At 42.6% G+C, this 19289-nt stretch overlaps 1 protein-coding gene across 4 annotated transcripts; it reads left to right on the top strand.

The window, feature by feature from the left end:
• The first annotated feature begins 7619 nt into the window (after positions 1–7619).
• On the top strand, positions 7620–16035 carry SPRY1 (sprouty RTK signaling antagonist 1). Of its 4 annotated transcripts, XM_063309724.1 has the most exons (3): positions 7620–7777; positions 8406–9167; positions 12654–16035. In XM_063309724.1, exon 3 carries the CDS (start codon positions 12709–12711, stop codon positions 13669–13671), a length of 963 nt encoding a protein of 320 aa, XP_063165794.1. In that variant the 5' UTR covers positions 7620–7777; positions 8406–9167; positions 12654–12708; the 3' UTR covers positions 13672–16035. The 4 variants fall into 4 exon arrangements, with proteins under 4 accessions (XP_063165794.1, XP_063165793.1, XP_063165795.1 ...); XM_063309723.1 differs by lacking the exon at positions 7620–7777 and having other exon boundaries at positions 8206–9167; XM_063309725.1 differs by lacking the exons at positions 7620–7777; positions 8406–9167 and adding an exon at positions 9194–9263.
• The last annotated feature ends 3254 nt before the right edge of the window (positions 16036–19289 follow it).

Below are 19289 nucleotides of genomic sequence, written 5' to 3'. Positions count from 1 at the left end.
CATAGTTCAGATATGTTTAGCCACTGGCTAATTAATAACCAATCAGTATGATATATTAAAGAATATTTGAGACTAAAGCAGACAAGGGAATCAAGAATAGAAATCTGAAGGAGTTCTGAACAGTCAGTTTAATATATTGTATTAAATGAAAGACGAAGAGTGAGTTACTTCAAAGAACGGAAAGGAAAGCAGGAAATTTCAGAATTGATTCACTTTAATGGAACATAGAGTTCAGATGTAGAGAGGTAAAGAAGAAAAATAAGACTAAAGATGTAATGTTAAAACTACTTGCCACAGCAAAGGAGAAAAGGTTCAAGGTGTAACATTCACATATGCACACACACACATAGTATGGGAACATGTGACCACGTCACAGGACATCCCTTAACTTGGAAGTATAGAAAATGAAAAGGAAAGCTTGCTTGCTTGTCGAGAAAAGGATTTCTGAGTTTGGAATTCTAGCTGGGGAATTCTCACTCAGACTTTGGGACATCTCATTACAAACATGCCAGAAGAAATGTTTTCTTCTCTTTCCCTGGGTAGAGGAAAGAGAAAATTAGCATAATGATTGGTTGATAGTCCAAATGTAACGGTTGCCTAATCCCAAATACTCAGTCTCACAAGCTCGGGCTTAAAGATAACTGATTTATTAAAGGAATAGTATGCAAATACAGATAAAGCTGAGAATGAGCAAAAGCGCGCCAAATACAAACTTAAAAGCCTTGCCTGTGAGCAAGTTCCGCCCCATCCCTCGTCAGGGCGCTCCCCCTCCCAGGTGCTAGAAGCCGTTAGACGCGCCTGGGAAAGTAACCTTGAGCAGGAGCGCAAACCCAAACATACATTCCAAGCCCTCAAAACAACGGAGGGCGAAGGAATGGAAAAACCCCGGGTGAAGGAACATGGAACAGAAGAGGACATGTGAAACGTTACAATGTTAACAGCACATTGAAATGAGAACATGACATATTGCCCCTCCAAAAATAAACTATGGAGCAGGTTTGTCAGGATAGGCAGAGTGGAATTGGGCTACCAGACGAGGGGAGAACACGTCTGGAGCAGCAACCCATTCAGGATGAGGGAAATGTTTCCAGCGGACGAGGTACTGTAAAGCGGAGCGCTGGCGTCGGGAGTCGAGGATGGATGTCACCTCGAAGTGTTGCTGGTTGTCGATCATGAGTGGAGGTGGTGGAATGGGTTGTGGATGCCAGCGGTCCGACAATAGGCAGGGCTTGAGTAAACTACAATGGAAAACAGGATGTAAACGTTTAAGGTTGTGAGGCAAATCAAGTTTAAACGTAACAGGGTTGAGTTGAGCGATAATTGAAAAAGGTCCGACAAATTTAGGGCCAAGTTTCTTAGAGGGTTGTGGGGATTTGATAAACTTAGTTGATAAGTAGACTTTATCCCCGACAGCAAAGGATGGTTCTGGGGAACGCTTTGCATCGGCATGGCGTTTATAAGTAGCCTGGGCATGGAGGAGAGCTAGTTGAATATTAGACCATGAGTCCTTGAGAGAGTCCGCCCAGTCAGTAAGGGAGGCTGGCAGCGGTTGTGGATGGGGAAGTTCAGGAATAGGAACAAAGTCACGTCCAAAAACTGTTTTAAAAGGAACTTGACCAGTGGTTTGATGGACGGCATTGTTGTAAGCGACCTCAGCAAATGGGAGTAGGTCGACCCAATTGTCCTGCTGGTAGTTAACAAAAGCCCTGAGGTATTGTTCCAGTGTAGAATTAACCGCCTCTGTAGATCCGTCCGTTTCCGGATGCCACGCGGTGGAAAGTGACTGTTTGGTACCCAAAAGTTTTAAAAATGCCCGCCAGAATTGTGACATAAATTGTGTGCCTCTGTCACTCACCAAACGGGCGGGGATACCGTGGAGGCGGTACACGTGGGTGAGGAAGAGGCGTGCCAGCTGTTGTGCCGTGGGGATAGAAGCGCATGGGATAAAGTGGGCTTGTTTGGAGAAAAAGTCTTTGACCACCCAAATGACAGTTTTGCGTTGACTAGGGGGTAGATCAACGATAAAGTCCATGGAAATGTCCTGCCAGGGGACAGATGGGGTGGCAACGGGTTGAAGGAGACCTTGGGGTTTGCCTGGTTTGCGCTTTATCGCGGCACATACAGGGCACGCAGTAACATATGCCTTCAGGTCTTTGAGTAAAGTTGGCCACCAGAATTGCCGGCGAACAAGGTGCAGAGTTTTTACGTAGCCAAAATGTCCAGCTAGCTTGTCATCGTGGCAGCGCTGGAGTATGGTTTTTCGCATCGCATCGGGTACATAGAGGCGATCGTTGTGCCAGGCAAGATCGTCAGTGAAGGTTAAACTGTTTCTATTGGTTTGTAACCAAGTATCTGTTTTAAGGTGGAAAAGCAACTGTTGTTGCAAATCGGAGGGAATTGACAAGCGCGGTGAGCGGCTGGAAGGCAGAGCGGCTGGAGGTTGCGTTGATTGCGCTCGGGTCTGGCTGCGAGTCACCGCTGCCAAACTTAATTGTTTGTCGGTCCAGACGGTGCCTTGGACCGTTGGCCCTGGGCCAGCATCTTGGGGTCTGCGGGAGAGTGCATCAGCTAAAAAGTTTTTCTTGCCTGGTATAAATTTAAGGGTGAAGTCGAAGCGGCTGAAAAACTCAGCCCAGCGCAGCTGTTTGGGACTGAGTTTGCGACTGGTGCTTAGAGCTTCCAGGTTTTTATGGTCAGTCCAGACTTCAAAAGGGTTTGAAGTGCCTTCCAATAGGTGTCGCCATGTTTCTAAAGCTGTTTTTACAGCAAAAGCCTCTTTTTCCCAAACGTGCCATCTCCTCTCAGTTTCAGTGAATTTGCGAGAGAGGTAGGCACAGGGTTTAAATGCGCCAGAGTGGTCAGATTGTAACAAAATTGCTCCTATGGAAAAATCAGAAGCATCGACTTGTACAACGAAGGGTTTAGAGGGGTTTGGATGCTGTAAAATTGGTTCTGTGGTAAAGAGTTGTTTGAGCGCTTCGAACGCTTGCTGACAGGCAGGAGTCCATTTAAGGAGCGCGCCTGGGTTCTTTGAACGTCGCGTATCCCCCTGTCCTTTAGTTTTTAACAGTTCAGTAAGGGGGAGGGCAATTTCAGCAAAATTTTGGGCGAATGCCCGATAAAAATTAGCGAATCCAAGGAAACTTTGTAATTGTCTCCTGGTACGGGGAGGCTCCCATGCCACAATAGCTTCTACTTTTGCAGGGTCCATTTCAATGCCCTGAGCTGAAATTCGATAGCCTAGGTAATCAATTTGTGATTGATGAAATGCACATTTTGACAGTTTTGCGTACAACTCTGCTTTTTTCAATTTAGCCAGTACGTGACGCACCAAGTGGATATGTTCTGATATGGTTTCAGTATAAATCAATACATCATCCAAGTATACCAGTACCCCCTTAAATAAGTGGTCATGCAAGACCTCATTGATTAGTTGCATAAAGACCCCAGGTGCTCCGGATAACCCAAAGGGTAAGACTTTGTATTGGAAAGCCCCAAGAGGACAGTTAAATGCTGTTTTCCATTCATCCCCTTCCCTTATGCGAATCCGAAAATAGGCTTCTCTCAAATCCAGTTTTGAGAAAATTTTGCCCCTGGCCAGATGTGATAACATATCTTTGATCAGGGGCAAAGGATATTTATTTAATATTGAGACCGCATTGAGCCCGCGGAAATCGGTACAAAGCCTTAATGACCCATCCTTTTTTGGCCTGAATAGGACAGGGGCTCCTACCGGGGAATTAGCAGGCTCAATGAAACCCCTAGCCAGGTTTTTGTCAATGAACTCCCTTAGCGTAGTGAGCTCTTTGGGAGACATGGGGTATATTTTTGGGTGAGGCAATTTTACGTTTGGTAAAAATTCAATGGCACAGTCCGTTTTTCGGTGGGGTGGCAAGCGATCTGCTTCTTTTTCCCCAAATACCTCAGCAAAATCCTGATACTGATTGGGTAGTCCCTCAAGAGGTTGAAGCGTTTGCACAGTAGTATACGCTACCCCTCCCCCCTCCATGTCTTCCAGTAGGTCTTTTTCGGGTACTTTGTAAAATCCATCTGCAAAAGTCACAGTTCTATGCAGCCAGTTGATAAAAGGGTTTTGTTGCACAAACCAAGGCATCCCCAAGATTACTAGAGGACCCCCCACTGGAGCTACCACGAATGGCAGCTTTTCCTGATGGGAGCCCATCTGCAAGGCGACCAGTCCCGTGGAATGATTGACTGCTTTCCCTCCCGCCATAGTTCCATCCAATTGGGTGAAGATCATAGGTCTTGGCAAAGGGAACGTGGGCAGTTCCAGAGCCGCTACGACATCAGGGTGCATAAGGGAACGGGAGCAACCCGAATCTAGCATGGCCCAAACTTCCACAGTTTTGGTTTTTGAGCTCAGTTTAACTTTAACAGTCAGTGTGGGGAAATTTCCACTCACCGAATCGTGGTTACGCCCGGTTTCTTCCACCTGCCCTAGGGCGCCCTTCAGGGCAGGTGGTAGGCTTTTCCCGCCGGCTGCTCGAATTGCAACTCTTCTTCCTCTTCTCCGAAGGGTAGTTCTGGGGGGTCCAGTTCAGTGATGGCTGCTTTCAGTTTTCGCGGTGGAGCAGGAGCAGGCGTCTTTACCGTAGGTTTCGTCTGTCGTTCCTCTGGACGGCGCCTCGGGCACGACGTGGCTCGATGCCCTTCTTTCCCACATCTCAGGCACTGACCTTTGGAGAACCGTCGTTCCCTTTCCTCTTCCCAGGTTTTCGGTTTGGGGCGGCTGGCAAGTCCAGATGTGCGCGCTCCTCTAGCAAGACGCGTTTGTCTAAGCTCTTTGGTATGGGCATAGGTTTGTAGGGCATTTTCTGCGCTGCCCGCCAACTGAATCCACCCATATAGCGTTTGGGGATCATCTCTTCCTAGTGCCCAGCGAAGGATTTCGGGTTCTAGCCCCTGTTTGAACATTTCAATTATTGTTGGCTCAGACCAGTCTTCCACTTTTCCTGCCAAAGCTTTAAATTCCAACGCATAATTGGCAACTGAGAGGGACCCTTGGTAGAGTTTCCGCAGGTCATTTTTAGCTGTTTCTTGGGCTAGAGGGTCTTCGAAATGCTGTTTAAGTGCCCACAAAAAGTCATCGAAGTCCTCTAACTCAGTTGCCTCTGCCTGGCATAGTTGCACATACCAATCAGCTGCCCTTCCTCTCAGCTTGTTGGCAATGAAATTGATCTTGCCATGTTCTGACCGAAAGTTCCGGCCCCAATCTTCTATATAATGCTTGGCATTAGTGATAAAGAAGGAGAGCGTTGTGGGATCCCCATCGAATTTCACTCCAAATGGTGGGAAGTTTCTTGCCGGCTCAGCTGGCTGTGGCGGTTCCGCGAATGTCAGCGTACGCCGAGCCCCCATGGGTGGTCGATCCCTAGGAGGTCTTGCCTCTCGCCCACCCCCTTGACGGGCTGATCGAGTCTTGCTTCTCCCCCTGGTTGATAGGGTACTATGCCTGGGGTACTGTGACGGCTCTTCCTCCCAATCCTCTGGGGTGGGCTCTGCCTCTCTGGGTAGATCCTTAAGGATTGTCACTATTAAATCCATTTTATCCTCTAATGCCCTCATACGAGCTGGAGTGACCGGCTCTTCCGGGGGTTGGTTGGTTACCACCACCCTCGGTGACAAGGGGACTTCGGGCTCCCAGGACAATTGTGGAGACCCCCTCCCCGGTGCTCTTTCCATAACGGTTCTATGTTCACTCCTGAGGCTCTCCTGCATGGATATCAGCAGCTCATCTAATTGGATATCCTGCAACTCCCGACGTGCTGCTCTTTGCGCTCTCGAGGTTAGCGCTGGCCGGATTCTGGCCGCCTCCCGCTCCTCCTCGCTTCCATCACTTGCGCGAAGCTGAGGTTCTGTCATCGCTAGCGTTCCCTCTTATCCAACGATTGGATGGGGCTAGCGGAAAATGGATGAAATGATTCTCAGCTTTATGTAACGGTTGCCTAATCCCAAATACTCAGTCTCACAAGCTCGGGCTTAAAGATAACTGATTTATTAAAGGAATAGTATGCAAATACAGAGAAAGCTGAGAATGAGCAAAAGCGCGCCAAATACAAACTTAAAAGCCTTGCCTGTGAGCAAGTTCCGCCCCATCCCTCGTCAGGGCGCTCCCCCTCCCAGGTGCTAGAAGCCGTTAGACGCGCCTGGGAAAGTAACCTTGAGCAGGAGCGCAAACCCAAACATACATTCCAAGCCCTCAAAACAACGGAGGGCGAAGGAATGGAAAAACCCCGGGTGAAGGAACACGGAACAGAAGAGGACATGTGAAACGTTACAATGTTAACAGCACATTGAAATGAGAACATGACACCAAATATGGTCAATACTATTCAGCAAGAGGGCCTTCCAGAGTGATCAACAGGAGCTGGACATAACAGATTTGAACACTGTTACGTTGCTCTTGCTGTGAGATGCGGAAGAGGAGATTGTAAGGGCACGAATGCAAATATCCTTCTGCCATTGCCTTGCTGAAAGTCAGCACTTGGCCACACCAATGGGGAGGCTTGGAGAGGATGCTTAACTTTAGATCATGACACTAACAATGTGTCCTACCCAGACAATCAACTTCCAATCCTTTTACTATTTTTTGCAGACTTTTTGTACGTTGTTTTTTAACTTCTACAGACTTTATTATTTATGCTGTTTTGATGTATTGTCTCTCTTAATTTCTTTTAGCTCTTCTTTTTTCCTGGACATTCCAAGAATTGTATTATAAGCTATATAAATAAATACAGAGTGACCTCATTCAGAAGAGCCCTCATTGAAACTTGTTCGTTTAGCATGTGTATTTGGGAGAAACTAGTTCACAGACTAGATTTTAGCGCTGCCATACAACAACTGCAATAGCTAAGTAAAATTTAATTGGAGACTCTACTTTTTAAAATATTATTTCTGTTTTGGATTGTTTATAACAATAAAAAAGATAAAAATGCATAAATAAAACAAATACCCACCTCAATCCTTTGAAAAAGAAACATTTTAAGTCTGTAATCCACAAATGCAGTGGTGCGCCAAGGTAATGTACAAGTATAATATTAGATATTATTTTATTCCAAATTGATTAAAAGTAACTACCAGACCTGGCTCTGTGTATCAGAATTAAGATTGCAAAACTATGGAGCATCACAAATTTACCCCTACGTAAATAGGCATACAGTTATACTGGTGAGGAGAATCATCTGTCCTTTCTGAACTCATTGAGCTTAGTACAGCCACAATTTGTATGTCTAAGAATACATTATAAAAAACTAATAAAGATTAACATTCTTAGAGTGGGATTTAAAATGTTGTGTTCCAGATTATTACTCATAATAATACTTGTGTTTGTAAATAATCCAAACCAGAGCAACATCACTTCTCATATTATTTTTCGTGACGTAAAGGTGAAAAACATGAAGGAGGTTGGTAAACAATCGTTACAGTTGGGAAACTCATACACATGAATGAGTAAGAAGGAACATGTCGCTGCGGGGAAGAAATTCCACTCCGGGTTTTTCTGGTCGCTCTCTGAGTGGCAGGTTGACATCACTGGAGGCGTGAGGGAAGGTTGAAGTGGGGGCTCCGCGCTGAAATGCTGCCGTGCGGAGTTCAGCTCGTTCTGAAGCAGCTACGATCGCGCACAAAAGAGCCTGCAAAGTGATAGCTGCAGCGGGCTAAGTCAAACAACTGCTGTCTCTCCGAGCAGGCGACTTGGATTTAATTCCGATTGCCGTGGACTTAATTTGAGAGAAACAGCTCGTAACCTTTGCATTCGGTAATCACGATCTGGAGGTTTTTGCAAGGATTTCGGAAGTAGCTCAGGTGCTGCTCTGTGTGGGTGTGTGTGAGAGACAGGGAAAGAAAGAGAAAGCGACATTAAATGCGTGCGTGTGTAGTGGGTGCAATCAATTTCTAGCTTAAATGCTCCCGGACCTTGGAAACGTTCAGAATAAATTGATACCAGTATTGGCACTCATGAGCTTTTTGATAGCTTAACGATCTGCGACACCTTTAAATGCAATAAGTAGCTAAGTTGCTTCAAATGTAGACCCAGCAACTCTTTTGGGGAATTAATGGGTGCCAAAAAAAGGGAGTTCGCCATTTGTCCTCCCTCCCCGAAATCTTTTTGCAACCTTTGTACCTTTTCGAGTTGCACGGTGTTCGACCCAGAGACCATCTGTGTGCGTACGTGTGTGTGTGCGCGTGAGTGAGAGAGAAGAGATGCGGTGGATCTCGAGGGCTACTCCTCCCCCAGTGAGGTTGGTGGTGCAGTCCGCCTGTCAACCAAGCTGCGCCAAGCACATGGTAGCTTTGCTTCTCGCCTCTTCTGTTATGCCCGCGAGGATGTCTTGCGCCTCCTGGTTGCATTTTTTATTGATGTTGGATTTCCTCCCCTCCCCCAGGCATTTCCCTTGCACTTTGCCTCGCTTAAGGTTGGAGCGGAAAGCTGCGGGCCAAGGACCATGTGGTGAAAAGAAGGTTAGAGTCGAGGAAGTGGTTGGACTTATCTGCTACACGCGCGCTTGACTGGGAGGGGAAAATCGTGCGCCTCCAAAGGAAAAAAAGAAAAAGCTCCAACTTGGCGGAAGGCAGGAGGGAGAATTGAGCGTGCCGCAGCAAGCTTCATCGCGAAAAGGCGGCTACTCCTTTTTTTTTCCTCTTCCAAAGTCGTTTGCTGCTTAGGGGCGACCCTCTCCCGGGCCGTGTGGATGCGGCGTGCGATTGAAAAGCCGGAGCTCGAATTTGCAAAATCAGTTCGGCCTCTTCTCCTGTCTACCGAAGAAGCCTCTTTGGGATTTGCTCTTCGGAGAAAACATCCCGAACAAACAGTTTCAGGGAAGGGGCGCGCGGTGTAAGCAGCTACCCCTTTGAATGTTCGTGCTTCAGAAGGCGAGCTGTTTGGGGGGCGAGCGAGTTGGGGTGCCTTTCGTTCGAGGACCAGGATTTTGTGACCGCGCTGCGCGAGTCGAAAGGAAGGCGAAGAGAAACAAACTTGGCCTCTCGGATCAGGCAACAGCTGGAGAGCAAAGGTTGGGGGGAGCCGAGAAGGTCTTCCCTTCTGGAATGAGTTTTCCTGCGCTTTAAGACTTCTCAGATCCTTGCACGCTACCTATGGATCTAACTTAGCAGGGAGGTGCCTTCACGCGGATTTGCCATTCAGAAACGTAAGTTTGTGCCCGTCCCCTTTCTTGTCCTAACTTGGCTTGCAAAATGGATTCTCGCTGCCTTTTTTGCACGTGTGGCGCTCAAGTATTTAGCAGGTGCCCTGGCGTTTCCCTTCCCTAATAATTTTATGTGGGCCCAGCGCGGGAGGGCGACGCTGCGGTCGCTGGAGGGTTCGTTTGGATACATCTCCGTGGCTCAAAGAGCGGCGGCTTCGCTTGTCTTCCAGCCGAGGTTTGCTGGGCTCCGAACTTGTGGCTTCGGACAAGGATTAGGCGCGCATGTCGTACAGAGGGCGGGATGGCTGGATCAGAGGGTTGAGACCTGCCGACCTTGGTGGAGAAGTCTGCCCTTTCTCAACCCTTCGAAGTGTCTGGAGGTCCTGGTGCGCCTGCCTGGTTCCCTTAACGCTCTGCTCTAAGGTAGTCTTTGGTCGCATTTGGTATAGGTGGCACTGAAACGAAATTAATTTTGCGTTGTTTACCGAGGCAGGATATTGCTGAGATAAGTTACCAGGTTGGGGCTTATTTTTACTCTTACGGCTGTATTGCCTGCTTGCACGGATAGCGACCCGGATGTTTCTGGAAATGTTCTGCCCAGCCCTGTCAGGGTCCCCATGTGTGTTCTCAACAGTATAGGTGTGGGTCAAAAGGGAATCTCCAGACTGTGATCGTGCTGGCCCCATGCTGTATGGGGAAAACAGATTTTTTAAAGGGATTAGATTGGTTCTTTTCTCTAATCACACCAATCAGAGCTCCATTCAGATGTGCATGCAGTTCTGTGGATGTAAAGTGTGCTGAGGACAGGTGGATGTCATAATAATCCCTGCTAATTCCGTGGATTTTATGTAAGGGCAGGGTCAACTTTTTGTTGCAAATGGCTTACTAAATAATCCCTGACACTGTTTTTTCTGTGAATGCAGATCTTAAAAATATGTGTGTGCATGAAGTGTGTGTAGTCAGTTGTGGAGGGATTTTCCCTTTCAGTATGGGTGAGATTCTAGTGGGTCACTGAAGAGGCATGGAGGCTACAAGAAGGAAATGGTGTTTCAGGCAGAGATAAAAAGGCTTCCCCGCCCTCCCCCACCTTCTTAGAAATCATTGAAGGGAAAAGGGAGGGGGGGAATCCCTGCATGCTCAAACTAGCACACACAAATCTTCCATATTTGCCTTGAAAGGTAGGGGAGGGCAGTGCAGCTTCAAGTATTGGAAAGTCCGCCCCCCTGAGGTAATAGTAACTTCAGCAGATTCCCCTCCTCCTCTGCAAATGGGGGTGAAAAAAATCCCTTGTTTTCATTCATAACTTTTTCTTCTTCCACCCAGCTCTGCATTCATTGCTGCTTCTGAGCTCAGATGGCATGTGGGCAGTGCAGCCACTGTCTCCTCCGCCTGCTGCTTCCATGCAAGGCAGATTTTTGTAGATGTTATTCCCCTTCCTACCATTTTGAAAGCTTGTAATGAACTAGATCAAGAAACATGTCAGGCTTTGTCCCACAAAGTGCTGGAATCTTAAGACTTAAAACTATTTTTAAAAATCCTGGGTTTTGGTATCAATTTTGCAGCTTACTCTCTAGGTTAAACAACAACAACCATCTGCTTCTGTGAATCAGGCTGTAGTACCCAACACTTTCTAGAAAGTAAGTACCCTTGAGCGTGCAGAACTTCCTTCCGAATAAACTTTTCTTTTTTAAGAGGGAACAAAATAATAATTTCACTCCTCGTGCTGTTTCTTGTGTACTTAGACTTCTGAAACCCACAACAGTAGAAAAAATAACCTGTCTAATTTTCCATTCTTCTCTGCTTTTTTGGACAGTTTCTAGAATTTTATGGAAAGGTTATTGCTTGGATTATATTGGTGTTCTGGCCTTTAGTATTAAAAAAATAATAGTGTTTCCATATATGTGTGGAGGATGGGATAGCATTTTTTGCTGGAAAGCAAACAATTACTTAGTTCATTTGTATAATTACTGAATGATAAGCTTCAGTTTATTTATAATGGTTATATGTACCACAGTTTCAAATGCTGTGGCCCACTTTCAGACTTCTGTTTGGCCTTTTCAAAGCAGCTCATAACGTGATACATAAAATACATAAGATACATAAAACTAAGTATATAAAAAGTAATGTGGCTTGTGTTGTTATAAGGCAAAATATGTGAGTTGCTATATTTAGTTCATATTTCTGCTCACCTGTAAACTAGTTGGATGACTTTCAGCATTTTCTTGCTGAGGTGTAATGAAGAATCTTTAGACACCCAAAGTTTATGTGAAATTTTGGCCATATTGGTCAAATGTTGCATAGCATTAGCCCTTATTTTTTATTGATTCAGGTGAAAAATTCTCAGGATATTTTCCAAATCATGGATTGTATCCCATTCAAAATTGGTTTTGTTATAGCCATTGTCAAGTATTGTTTTCTTTCTTTTTACAGCACGCTTTCCCCAAAATCTGTGTTAGATATTGTCACAGTGGTCTCAGGAAAGCAAACATGGATATGGATTCAAGTTTCCCTTCCACCTTCCTTTTGATTAATATTAAAAGGAATGTTTTGATTCTTGACTACAGTGTGCTGTTCTCATCACACACCATGCTCGTGTCGTTTTTTCTAGTATCTCATTTATCCAAAGAAGTACACATATATTTGCAAAGATCTGATAAATGTAACAGGTTATTTGCCTATATCTTTTCCTGATATCCTTTCCTTCCTCCACCTCCTTTCACACCCTGCCTTATGGTCCATGGGTACTTAGAAAGATGTTGTATAACAGGATGTTATTCACATCTGGTGTTTTGCTCTAGCAAGCGCTAGACATTGGATGTATATATGTGTATACATTATATAAACGCACACTACCCAGAAATTATTCACATACTTTTCCCATTGCTAATTGGCTTGAGGCATCATGGAATTACAACTAAAAATACTGCTATGCTGACAGTGTTTAAAATAAAGAATGATCTTAGAATGCAGCTTTGACAAATAAAACTGCCTACCAAAAATCCAATTAAGAATTTTCATGTCTCCTTTTGTTTAGAATTTGAATGTGTTCTGTCAGTCTTTCATCATGTGCCCTGAAACTTGGTGTGGCTTTGCATGTTTTATGTTGCAATCTGCTGATAATTGGTGGCATTGGAGCAGAAGTAATTATGCTACTTTTGGGTTAGCATGTGAGGCAGTGAAGAATCTACCTTTGATCAAATACAATGAAACCATAATATGTATGTGTAGTGTCATAATATTATGCGTAGAAAAGTAATGACATTACAATAAATGCAAAATGTTCAGGGTTTTTTAACTGCAAGAAGACTTTCAGTATATTTTGTTTAACTTTGGTGCCTAACTCGGGGTAATTACCCTATCTGTCTTTGAAATGTTGCTGTTAGGATGTTAGGGCAATATTGTGGCTTGCTGTAAAATGTTTGATTGTTTTTTTTCCCCAAAGCTTGTGGGAACTTACTCCTCTTCCCAATTTTTCCCCCTTTCTTTTAGGATTTCAGATGCATGCCCAGTTCCTGGTGAATGCCAGTATTAGAGACCACTACCGATGGAGTCCGCAGGTCAGCATGGCAACAGCAGTTCATTAGTTGTCCATCAGCAGCTTTTGCTGGATAACCGGCAAAGGTTGGACTATGAAAGAGATGTTCAGCCCATTGCCATCTTGTCACTGGACCAGATCAAGACACTCAGGGGCAGCAATGAATACACTGAAGGCCCATCTGTGGTGAAAAAGTCTGCTTCACGGACGGCTCCAAGACAAGAAAAACATGAGAGGACTCATGAAATCTTACCAATAAATGTGAATAATAATTATGACCCCAGACCCAGCCATCCTGGACATGTGCTACATCAACACAGCTCAAGGGTTCCTTTGTTGAGCAGATCTACAAGCACTGGGAGTGCAGCCAGTTCTGGAAGCAACAGCAGTGCTTCTTCAGAGCAGGGTCTTCTGTTAAGATCACCACCATCAAGGCTGGGCCCAGGTCAGAGATCTGAAAGGCCAATCAGGACGCAACCCAAGCCATCATCTTTGATTGTAGATGACCTGAAGATTCCTTTGAAAGAGGATTCTACCCAACATAAGTTCATATGTGAACAGTGTGGGAAGTGCAAATGTGGAGAGTGCACAGCACCCAGGGCCTTGCCTTCCTGCTTGGCCTGCAACAGGCAGTGCTTGTGCTCAGCAGAGAGTATGGTGGAATATAGCACCTGTATGTGTCTGGTCAAAGGAATCTTCTACCACTGTTCCAATGATGATGAAGGGGACTCCTATGCGGATAATCCTTGTTCATGCTCCCAGTCACATTGCTGGTCACGGTACTTATGCATGGGGGCCATGGCTTTGTTTCTTCCTTGCCTGCTCTGTTACCCTCCTGCAAAAGGATGCCTAAAACTGTGCCGTGGCTGTTACGACTGGATCAATCGTCCAGGATGCCGATGCAAAAACTCCAATACAGTTTATTGTAAGCTGGAAAGTTGTCCATCTAGGGGGCAAGGCAAGCCCTCTTGATTTCTGGAGGGAAAGATTCAGTTCCTCAGACACCATCTTTCAGGTTGTGGCTGACTTTTCTGTCTTCATTCCCCCTTTTTCTTTCATGCCCAAGATCTTCTCTCACTTCCATTGCTTTTCTCAATGAAGGCAAATCTGAGTGCATTAGTCTTCGGTAAGTGTGGCTCATGTACTGGTGTCTTTTCTCATCTTGGCAAGTCATCTCAGGACTGAGTAATAGTCTCCTGAAAGAAGTAATGAGGGTACTGGGTTTTTCTGAAGTCCTTTATTCTGCAAACAACTTTCCAAAGATGCTGTTTTGTTTTGTTCTATTTTTAACTAACTTTAATGACTTTCAAGTGTTTTTTTTCCCCAAGTCTTCCCATTTCCCCCTTTTTAAAAAAAGGCTGCACAATCCAGTTATTTCCTCTAAACAAAGCAGAAAGGAAAAAAAAGATGGGTTGGAATTTAGCAACCTAGTCTCCTGGCCCCTTTTAAAAAAAAATTGTAACCAGCCTGCAGTTTGCTCTTTCCTTGGCAGTTTTTTTTTCAGTCCAGATTTTAAATATTTACCTTCATTGCCCCCCCACCCCTGCAATTACTGATTTCTTCATCAGCTTCTGTTTTTAGATATAGATATATATATAAAGTATATATACAAGGCCCTATGTATGACTTTTATTTTGATACTAAAGTTGGTTTTTCCACATCTGAGTAATACAGGTATTAATACAGTGTAAGTTGTATAAAACATTCTTTGATCTCTTAACACATCTATTTCTGTGGTTTAAAAAGTTAACTCTCACCCTCAGCTCAGTATCTTTCCTCTATTTTTATTGTCTTAGCCACATATTGTGGTGCTTTTTGTATATTTTATGTAAAAACACAAAGTTGAATTCTGCTATTTTTAAGACAAAAGTCTGTTAAAACTTTTTTATTGTAAAGAATATTTATTATGTGAATCTCTATTATTTTATGATATTTATTATAAAGAACTGTTCCAAAAATGTATTCCTGTCCGAATATTACAAAATATCAACACAATGAAAATAAGGGTGACACAAGGAAAGTATGTATGTTAAACTATAATGCAGAAAATATAATAATTAATTAAAATGTCTTGGGTTCTTTATTTGTTAGTAAAACAGTTTGTTCTTAGCAGTATTAGAAGAAAGACAGTACAATCCTTTGCCACTTACCTTGGAGATAGGCCCACTGAACTCGTGAGACTTCACTTCTGAATAGGCTTGTATAGGGTTTCATTGTAAGGGTACTGCCACTTTTTTCTTTTCTCAAGTTTTCATGACTGTGAAATCACTGCTAGTCACTTTTCTTAATGTTCAGACAGATTTTTGCTCTGAAGTGCTTTTCAGCATTGATGTATATTGCTAATTTGGGGTAGACAACATGCACACCTTAAGCTACATTTGTGCAACTATAGAGCTTTTTGTAGACTATCTACACATTGATTTTCATTCTCTTAATTGTTTTTAAGAAAATAAAATTTTAATGGTGTGAAAATGAGATAACAAATGTTATTAAAAGTTTGGGAAAGAAAAATGAGAATTCTTAAATATCTCATTTTTCAAATTATGTTCATGATTTTTCCCCAAAAGATTAATTTTATTTCCAGAATTTAGAATAAATGATACTTGTGAATACATTTGGTGCCTACTATATTAATAAAATAGACAGATTTAATTGAATTGATACCACTGAACCTGTTAGCTGACTTTTTTTGCAGTGGTTAGAATCTTGCATCTAAGCTCCTTACAAGGCATTTTAAAAATAACATCATTACCCGTAGTGTAAGTGCTTGCTTCCTCTAAAATACCAAGCATGCCTGTCCATATTTAGAAATCCTGTGAGTTATTTAATTCCACCATGTGCAATGTAATTCAACAAGCTTAATAAAACACATTTATTTTAAAGCTTCTAAATAAGAAACAAAAAGGCAAAACTATGGTGAGTTTTGAAGCTTCCAAGTAAATCTATTTTTTTGGCTCATTATGGTTCTCTCCTAGCTTCCTACTGATTACACAGAAGTTTTAATAACAATTAGTGTAACCACTGCCTCTCTTAGTGCTGTTCTAAGTCCTTTGCCACAGCTGGGCATTAGGACATAGCATTCATTTGTATTATCTGGGATGTAGTGATGCCTGTCATGTTTATGTAAACTGCCTTCATTAGTTTGCATTTTTCAAGGAAACATGTTTCTGCACCATAGTTTCTACTTGGTTTGTGTCAATTACTGCACTTTTGATCACTGTGCTCTTCATCCATGTGGAGGATCTCAGTAAGTTAAGCTCTTGTGATAGAAGCAACATGGGCTCATGCAGTGTTTTTCTTGGTCATTGGTTTATTAAAAATGTTTATGTAAAAACACTATGTTAATCACTCAACATCAAAGCCTTCCCTTTGGTGAGAAGAAAAGTCAATAGTTTATTGAATATTGGCATTTTATAAGTTGACTTGCCTCTACCCTGGTATTTCACACAAGCACCTTAATTTAGCAGAGGCAAGCTTAAAGCCAAGATCCCATCCATGTGCTCCTCTGGATGTGCTCCTCTGGATGTGTTTCTGCATGCAGAAGAGGGTGTAAAGAAAAAAAATTGACCCACTTCAAAATCTTTGGTTTATCTAGCCTTTGCACTTTCTCTGAATACAGTAGAATATTGCATCATATTCCAATCTTTGCATATAAACTTTTGTGCCCCGGTTTTATCAAAATATTTAATAAACACAGTTTTCTTATTTCCAGTTTTCCAGTACCTTTTCTTTTTCAGAAGAAAAAAGTAGATATGTAACATTTTTTCTAAGGGGCTGTTCTGGTTTCTTTCTCTGCTTGTAGTAAATATTTAATGATTGCCCTGCTCTGTTGCATCTGAGAAGGGTGATATTTCCTAGAAGCTGTTTTTTCAGTACTGTTCTTGCTATGTAGAACTTACACAAAATCCTGGCCTTGTGATGGAGCTTGCATAAGTATTGGTCTAGGAAGCATTCTGAGTATGGATAGAATTGCCATATACATAGCTTTCCATTCAAGTAATTTCACTGTTACAAAGTTGGCCTTAAACTAGCCTTAAAATGCATTGTACATAAATCTGTTTCCATTTTGTAATGTATTTGTTTCAGGGAGAACTGGTTCTAGCTAGGTACATGGAACATTGAAACGTTCTGTGATGTATTGTAGCCAGACAGTTCGGGAAAGTGCCAAATTATATGCTAGTGGTATTGAGACATGGCATGTCCTTTCCAGTTCCAAAACCACAGTCTACCTGGAAAAGTAAACATGTAACATCCCCCCATTAAATATCAGGTTAAACATATATATGCAAGTATATAGCTTCTAAACCATGAAAAAAACCCACGTACATTTTAAAGTTTGGATTTGAAGTAGTTTTTTTTAAAATATGCAATTGAAATAAGGCAGGCATTATCTACACTGCAGTACAATGACCACTTAAAATTCTAAGAGTTTGTGTGACTCCCCCCCCCCATAAAACTAATAAATTCCTATGTGTTAGGGTTGGTAAAGAAAGAAATGTGCCACTTTTAATCATTTAATCATGGGTTTCTTAAACATTGAATTACCACAACTGACCTCTGAGTGTTTGCACAGGCAATGTGAGGAGCAAAACCTAGAGTTGTGTTTCTTCTATGTCTGTGCAAGCATCAAGCTTTTTGTTTTTTTTTAAATTCCACCCACCTCTAAAGTTGCTCTTAACCTCCCAGGGGCTCTTAACCCACAATTTGAGGAGCCCAGAATTACAGCAAGACAAAGATTTTTTAATTTTTTAAAGCCAATTTGGTCTAGTGGTTAAGGCACCAGGCTAGAAACCAGGGGACTTCTGAGCTCTAGTCCCACCTTAGGCATGAAAGCCGGCTGGATGACCTTGGGCCAGTCACTCACTCAGCCCAACTCAACTCACAGGGTGGTTGTGGTGGGGAAAATAGGAGGAAGGAGTATTAGGTATGTTCTCAACCTTGAGTTATTTATAAAAATAATAAAGGAGGGATAAACTAAATAAAAAACAGCCCAACTTCTGAATACTAGGTGGGCATGTCTAGGTGGTTTCCTTGGCAATAATACAGAAAAAGGTTTGCCATTGTGTTCTGTGGGTGGGTGGGTGGGTGGGAAGAGGAAGTTATAGCCTGTATCTCTCAAATTTGGTGGTGGCCTCCCCATTCAAATACAAATCACATACCACCATGTTTTCTTTTTTGATACTAGCCACAGTCAGCTTGGTATTGTCACCTGCGTAGGACAATATGGACTGAACATGATTTATAGCTCTTAAAATAGAGTGGTTGACATTTTCAGATGGCTGAGGTAGAAGGAAGCCACATTTAAAGGAAAGCTAATTTACGTCATCTGTTAACTGTCAGAAGAAGGTTTCTGCAGTCTCCAGTTATGCCTTCACAGTGGAACACATGACATGTCAAAGCACAAACTTGGGTGAGATCTCCTTTTAAGTCATCAAGATTTATGTAGTATATATTTTGTGCATCTTGTTTTGACACTAGGAGCTTTTCCCCACTAGTGATTTGCAGCAGCATCTACTGTATGTCATCTGATGTAGCAATGATACAAGCTTTAAATTGCCACAGCCATGAGTGGGGGATGCTAGAAGGCACTAGAAATGATTTTAGACCCATTGCAAGTCAAAGTAGGAGACAAGTAGATGGCATCCATACTATTCAGTTTTTAAGTTTTGAAATACACTTACATGTATATATAAAAATCCTGTCCTCTGAAAAGAAATTGACTGGTTCTAGGAGAAGGAAGCCATTGGATTCAACTCAGTAATGTTTTAATATATTGTTCATACATGGTTTTCAGGTTCTTGAGAAATCAGGCTTTTAAAAAAAAAATTATTTGCAAGCTAGATCTGTTGATTTTTTTAAATCTAAACTTGCCACTTAAGAGAAAGTTGCAATTGGAAAATACCTTTTACTTTTTTTTTTGTTACCTAGCCTTTTGAAACAGCCAGACAGTTTCACACATGCGTTTTTCCATGCTGGGGATGTAGATAAAGTATATCAGTAGAGTTTGCAGTACAATGACAAAACTGGTTTGATGTGAGTCTTGACCATATGCCGAAGGGTAACAAGAAGTCTTCAACAAGCACTCAGCTCTAGAAAATTTTCAGTACACCATTTAGGAATGCGTAAATTGATCCTGAGGCTCAGAAGTGAATGACTCAGAAGACAATGCAGCAGTGTCTATATTGACAGACAGATACTGCTTTCCAAAGGTGCAACTGACTCATATTTTACATTACAATTTCTTTTTCACTTCTTGAAATCAGCATATTGTTATATAATATATATTAACCAAAACCAATCATTCTTAAGCCAGAGGAAATAAATTATTTAATCAGCTGCAGGAATGACTTGAAAAATCACTTAAAGTTCTGACAGTATTATCAACCTGCTCAGCATTATCCAGCTAAAATATCTCTACTGTTCATCTGATCAATTACCGAGTTGAATGCTGCAATTCCAAAGATGTGATTATATTGTTTACTTTAAATTGGCAGTTGTCTAGTCTGTGGATGCTCCATTTCTGTTAACAATTTTCCACAGCTGTCAGGTAAAGTGGGTCATGCACAATTTTCAACACTCAGGTTTTTATT

This window comes from Candoia aspera, chromosome 8 (assembly GCF_035149785.1).
Source record: "Candoia aspera isolate rCanAsp1 chromosome 8, rCanAsp1.hap2, whole genome shotgun sequence".
Lineage (NCBI taxonomy): Eukaryota > Metazoa > Chordata > Lepidosauria > Squamata > Boidae > Candoia > Candoia aspera.
The sequence above is the reverse complement of the archived record's forward strand: the minus strand, read 5'-3'. Positions and strand labels throughout refer to the sequence as shown.

Bases quoted from the DNA above. Each gene is read 5' to 3' on its own strand.
- SPRY1 (XM_063309724.1), top strand. From the start codon at position 12,709: ATGGAGTCCGCAGGTCAGCATGGCAACAGCAGTTCATTAGTTGTCCAT.